The sequence below is a fragment of the Phaethon lepturus genome, unplaced genomic scaffold (genome assembly GCF_000687285.1).
Source record: "Phaethon lepturus isolate BGI_N335 unplaced genomic scaffold, ASM68728v1 scaffold54257, whole genome shotgun sequence".
Classification (NCBI taxonomy): domain Eukaryota; kingdom Metazoa; phylum Chordata; class Aves; order Phaethontiformes; family Phaethontidae; genus Phaethon; species Phaethon lepturus.
The window spans coordinates 1886-8420 of record NW_010553682.1 but is presented as its reverse complement, the minus strand read 5'-3'; the positions used below and the strand labels follow the sequence as shown (position 1 = coordinate 8420).

General features: G+C 38.6%; 1 protein-coding gene across 1 annotated transcript in view; it reads left to right on the top strand.

Annotated features, from left to right (window-relative positions):
- The window catches only part of UHRF1 (ubiquitin-like with PHD and ring finger domains 1), a 10015-nt gene extending 4825 nt beyond the window's left edge, over positions 1-5190 (top strand). The window contains exons 8-15 of the mRNA XM_010291598.1: positions 778-882; positions 1711-1817; positions 2662-2824; positions 2922-3059; positions 3437-3552; positions 3649-3826; positions 4168-4266; positions 4948-5190. Coding sequence (XP_010289900.1) covers positions 778-882; positions 1711-1817; positions 2662-2824; positions 2922-3059; positions 3437-3552; positions 3649-3826; positions 4168-4266; positions 4948-5094 — 1053 coding nt within the window. The 3' untranslated portion in view covers positions 5095-5190. The remainder of the gene's footprint in view (positions 1-777; positions 883-1710; positions 1818-2661; positions 2825-2921; positions 3060-3436; positions 3553-3648; positions 3827-4167; positions 4267-4947) is intronic.
- The last annotated feature ends 1345 nt before the right edge of the window (positions 5191-6535 follow it).

Genomic DNA, 6535 nt, shown 5'->3' with positions numbered 1-6535 from the left:
CGTGCCTGATCGACGCTAGGGAAAATGGGAATGATCCATGTCTTATGAGAAACCTGAAACAGTTAATGCTGGAGTGTATGTCACTGGATATTTAAGTGCAAAAAGGAAAGAATTCTGGCTTTGTCTAGACCAAGTGTTCCATAACTAATGCTGCATTGTCCAGGCATTTCAAGTGTTTTTTTTCTTTAGTGCTTTTTTTGGTAACTCAAAACCCCCAAACCAAATATATGTGTTTCCAGTAGTTTGTCTTGGAGGTGTGTAGTATCTTCCGCTTGTTCTGTTGGTAAGAGTGTCTCTTGGATATCTAGATACATTAAACAGAAGTTTTTCTCATCCTGTTAGAAATTTGGGGAAGAAAAAGCACTGACCTATCCAGATCTTGTTTTCAAGTATTAGATGAAGGTTGCTATTGCAAGTCTTTCAAACCCAATCCCCTTTTACAAACATTTATTATTCTTAAATTCCTGGAGCTTTTTAATAAGCAATCTCAGGAAGATCCAAGTTTCTAAATTCACATAATAAAAAAAAAAAAAATCCATGTGTTCAATTCACTGAAATATTCAATGGCTTATTTTTTAAAAGCATTTTTCTTTCTTCTATTTGGAGCTTTTTGGATGATAGTGGTGAGAGCACAATTTTACCCTGTAATATATGCAAAACAAATTTGAAATAGTACTATTAGTTAACTTAGTTCCAAGACCAAAGGGTAGTCATACTGTCTGTAGCCTGTTGACAGCAGTTGCCCAGCAAACGTGTTTGGCTTTTTTTTTCCCCCAGGTGAGCGAATCCGGTGTTCACAGACCCCACGTAGCAGGCATACATGGCAGAAGTAATGATGGCGCCTACTCCTTGGTTCTGGCAGGAGGCTATGAAGATGACATAGTAAGTGAATCTTGATTATTTATGCCTGAGAACCAATTACCTTGTAGTTAAAAGAAAGACTTGGCCTTAGTTAGGTTTTACACTCTGTATCAGACATTCCCCCATCTTGATGATATCTACGTTCTTCAGAAGAAAACTAGGCGAAGGAAAATTACAATCCAGTAATATGTGCCAACCTGAGAAACAGGATCACCTGAATTATGTTTAATACCCATACGTCAGCTTTCAATCCAAGAGTCCTTAGCTGCCTTTCTGGGGTCTCCATGGCATCCACAGTTTGGACAGTCTCACGGTATATGCTTCCTGTGTCGGGAGAGTGTTCAGAACAAAACTAGGGACAGAAGTCCTACTTCTGAATACGCCTTTTGGTTCTGCTAGCCAAACCTAAGCTGTACCAGGCTCTACTGCTTGTTCTTTTTTGCAAATCACTGGTGCATTACTAGCCTGTACACCCTTACCCTGTTAGAACTCGGGTAACAGGTAGCCCACGAATCTCAGTTGCTGTTCTAAGTCTTAATTCTGACTGAGGCACAAGTTACACTATCTTTATCTAGAACATGCCCCTGCACTTCCAAGCAGATTCTGAGTGGTGTGCTGCTCTCTTGGCAGAGGTCTCTGTGCTGTTAACATGTGTGACAAGGCAACAATTGTCACCTTGACTCTTTTGCCAATATAACAGAGGAGCATAGACTGAGTCTGGGAGCTTAAATGGAGGAAGCATCTTTCCTTTTTTCAGAACAGCCTATTAAAGCTACTTGATTAAAAGACTCTTCTGCTTTTATTGAATTATTTTTGTGAATGCGTTGAAACCATCCATGTACGTTTCAGGATCATGGAAATTCCTTCACATATACAGGGAGCGGAGGGCGTGATCTTTCTGGAAACAAACGCACAGCGGAGCAGTCTTGTGATCAAAAACTCACCAATATGAACAGGTCGGCAACATTCGCACTCCATTCCTAATCTTAGTGGCTGGCAATCTGTCAACCTGAAAAATCATTTCTCCTGTTTGTATCAAAAGAAACTGGCTAAGTGGAAAAGCTGTTGAAATTGTTTCCACTGTGGTGTACGCTGCAGATCAGTTGCACGACAGAAGTGCTTCTTATAGCACACTATAAATGAAACAAAATTGTAAATGGTATTGGGCTTGCATTTAGTATTGACTGAAACTTAAGGAACAGAGTAGTAAATTAGTGTAGAAGTTTTCATACTCTCTCATGAAGACCTTTGCAGTCACTGGTGTATGAGTCACCTTGGGAGTCGAGATCATTTGTAATTCTGAACTGTTACTCTCACAAATAAGTGTGGACTTAAGTGGAGGAGGTGGTCCACGCAATTACGTTCAGGTAATGTAATGAATAATGAGCGTATTTAAAACGTGGTCCCCAATCAGGAGTCTTAATTACTATCTCTCAGAGTTCTTAATGTTATACAAGATACGTGAAAGTGCTAGTATTTAAGACAAACAAACAAAAGCCTGGCTATATCCTTTTTCCTTGGAGATGATTCGGAAGGGGCTCCTTCTGTATCTGCAAAGTGGTAGTAGCTTCCGGTTTTTTGGTAGCCGTTGCTGTGGTTCAGCACAATGCCAGTATGCTGCTACTCTTATTATTGTACTCAACTGTATCAATGTGTTGCTCTGAGTTAAATAGTACAGTTAAATTTATAACTTGTTAGTAGTTGGTTTACCATGCAAGCTTTGCTTTGCTTTATTTTCCTGCTTATTCTGAAGAGTTCTGCCTGGGAAATACCCTAAGTTGATTGGACTTTCTCTTGCAGAGCTCTGGCTCTGAACTGCAGTGCTCCCATCAATGACAAAAATGGAGCTGAAGCCAAGGACTGGAGAGCTGGGAAGCCGGTCCGAGTAGTGAGGAATGTAAAAGGAGGCAAACATAGCAAATACGCTCCTGTAGAAGGGAACAGATATGATGGAATATATAAGGTAAGAAGGATTTGAATTTGAATTGGGGAAAAATAATTTGGTTATGGACAAGGGGTTTTTATATTGTATGATTGACTTGCATCTGACTTTTTTTTAGGTTGTGAAATACTGGCCTGAGACAGGGAAATCTGGGTTTTTAGTGTGGCGTTACTTACTTAGGAGGGATGATGAAGAACCTGCTCCTTGGACTAAAGAAGGAAAGGACAGGATGAAAAAGCTTGGCCTAACAATGCAGGTACACTTTTGGAACATCATTATGGTTCTCCTAGACAAGGAACTTGATGGATAGCAGGAATTTTTCTATTACACATTCTTATTGAGGATGATCTTCTTCGCCTTGCATAAGAATCAAGACAGCCCCCCTTAGACTGAGGGGCACACCAGTGCTTTCAGTCTTATGGGTTGTTTGTTTTCTTTTTACATCAGGAGGCTAAACGGACAAAACTCACTTTCTCATAGAGAATTTCTGTAGTCTATTTAGTACCTTGCAAGAGCAGGGATCTGCTGCTGCAAATAGAGAACCCCTGGAGCAGTTCCAGAGGTCATCTTTCTGACTTGCAGTAGTCTACCGACACGTTTGCATTGGATGCTTTTTGTTTTGTGTTTCTGTAGTATCCTGAAGGGTATTTGGAAGCTGTTGCAAACAAAGATAAGGAAAAAGAAAATAATGGAGATGAGGAGTTTGATACCCCGGGAAAAGGAAAAAGGAAAAGGAAATCAGCAGGTTTGTGGAGTAGGCAAGTGGATATAGAAACCCTTGTAGGTTTTTGTGCATTTTACCTAGTTTCTCTTTTCTGGTTGCTTTTTGTTTGCTTGTTTACAAGTTCATTGTGTTTTCTTTCAGGTGGGGAGGAGAAACTCATTACCTCCCCTACAGGGACTCCAAAGAAAACTAAAGTTGAGCCATACAAGCTGACATCTCAGCAAAAATCTCTTATAAAAAGTGATGAAGCCAATGAAAAACTGTGGAATGAAGTACTAGAAGCTCTCAAAGATGGACCGGTAATGTCATGCTTTTTTTTCCCCTGAAATAAAGTGACAACTTTTGTACTATCCCTAGAAACAAACCTTTTAGCTGCATTAAAGAAACAGCCTCAGACGGATAGTGTTTTTTTAGTATAGACATCCACAGCATAACTTTAAAGCCCTGTATTTGATGTCAGTAAGACAGTTATCAGAACTCATTTAACGTGACTACTTTTTTTCCTTGCTAAGCTTTGTAGAAAAACTTTCTATGACTAAAGTAAGCCCTTGCATTTAATGTGAGGTGGTTTGTTTTTTTTTTTTTCCTGTATCTTCCAGAGAGTAGTAGCAATAAATTGATTCAAATGTTCTCTTTACAGAAATTTCTAAATAAAGTTGAAGAGGCCTTCTTGTGTATCTGCTGTCAGGAGGTTGTGTTTCGGCCAGTCACAACTGTATGCCAACACAACGTGTGCAAGGTGAGTAGCTGATAGAACTCTTCTGTTGAGGTCTGTTAAGCCAACGAGCCTTAAGCTGACTTGTTTAGTGCTGAGAGAGGAGTGTGGGGGGTGTCTAGGTTGGTTTTTTTGCCAGTAGTCTTTTAGTATGAGTCAGGTTTATCAAATCATAAAGTTTTAATATATAAAAGTCCTTTGATATAGAAAAGTCTGTGCTTTAAAGGAAGCTCCACTATTGTATTGCCACTATCTGATTCTTTTAAAAGATGATGAGAGCTTCTCTGTGGGCTCAGTGATGCTGGTAGGTGACGCTGACAGATTCAACAGTGTTACGGAGCGTATGGGGTTTTGTTTTTTAAAGAGTGATGTGTTTTTGCAGAAACTTCAATGGTCTTTAACAGCTGCAGGGGATTTCTTGATCTTCAGAAACGTAATTGAACGAAATCTCTCTACCATATACCTCAACACCGTGTCTGTGACTAACGTGCTCTGTTGAAGTGCACGTGCTGTTGCACGTAATGAAGGAAGTTTTCTCTCCAACTGCCAGCCTTGCATTGCTCTTGGCCTTTCTCAGCTCTTGTCAATACCTGGGTGAACTAGGATATAAAAGGAATCTCATTCTCTCCAGTGAGGGCTTTGTAGAATAAGCAAAACTGCACAAGTCTCTTTCTTAACCAATTTTTTTTTTTTGTCCTTCACCAGGATTGTTTGGATAGATCCTTCAAAGCTGATGTATACAGTTGTCCAGCCTGCCGCTACGATCTTGGCAAAAATTATACCATGCAGGTGAATGAAACACTGCAGACCATTCTAACTCAGCTCTTTCCTGGATATGGCAATGGACGGTGATTCTGTAAAGCACTTCTAATTTTCTTTTTTTCAAACTTATGAATGGATTTTCAATGGGCTTAATTAAAAAAAAGTAGTCTGTGTTCTCCCAGACCCCTAAAAAAGTTTAAAGTCTTCCTCGTTTTTAAAAAAACTATAAACTTCAAGGAATATCCTTTTGTATGTTTGTGGATTTTGTTTTTGTTCTAAATGTTGAACTTTGCGTTCTCCCTCCCCCCAACTGCCATTCATCAGCACAGAATTATTTTTCTTTAATGGACTTACAAAGTGTTTCCGGTAAGGCTGCTAATGATTATGAAAGTTCTCAGAGTGCCTCCTGTGCCCCCTCTTTTTTTTTTTTTTCTTAATTCAAAAAAATGGCTTGGTTGCTAGAACAATCTTCAATGTTTGGGGATTTGGCCATAAAGGTAGACTTGTGCATCACCTTGGCAGCATTTTGATGCTCAATATGTACAAGATGGCTCTTGGCTTAATGATCTTTTTACCACAAGTGGGTATTTGCTACTTTTTTTAAAGAACTGTTTTTTATACATTTGACAAACCTATCAAAAGCCATTTCCTACGAATTTTGTATATCAAAAAAACAAAGCTGCTTGTGTATAGCCAAGTGGTTGGAGCAATATGAAGTACTACCTCAGCTGGACTTCTTTCTTATTAGGGAACTATTTGTTCAGCCAGGTGCTGTCTTCTATCCAGAAATGCCATTGTGGAATATACTAAAGCCATTCTTAAGTGCCTTTTGTCCTTTTCTGAAAGACTGGGCTCTGAACCACCATATATATATTTTTCATAAGCACTGAATTGTTTAAACTTGCCAACCGGATTTTATTCTTTGGATAAAATATAACACTGTAGCTGTAAATGATTAGCATGGATTTGCAAACTTTCAGGTTTCCTCCTAATGCTAGGTGTATTATGGTAACAAGAGGGTTGTTTTTTTCCTTTGTTTCTCTGCATTTCTATCTGGAAATGGAGAATAACAAATTCTGACTTTTTTTATGAAGCATTTTGTTTATTGTACATGACACCGAGAAGGCGTACTTTTGTGAATGGGTTGTCTTTTTCTAACATTACCAAAGTTTGCAGTTTAATACCTCAACAAGACAGGGATGTTTTTAATCACACTTTACTGCAGACAGACTGGAACAAATGTGCCTATTTTTGGTTTTCTTAACTCTTACCCTTTTTAAAATTATAATGTTAATATGTTAGGGAAAAAAACACAAAACGTTTTATAGTTTTTTTTCTGAATTTGTCAATTTTTTTGTACAATGTGCAAGTCGAAGTTCTCAAAATAAATATCTTTTCAGATGAAAATGACTGTTTTCCTTAATTCTTTTTATTTGAAGCAGGTTTCCAGATGTAATCGCTTGTGCAGGAATTTGTATTTGTGTTCCATTATGCTAAGCCTTTTGTTTTCTAAGGCCTGTTATTTTCGTTA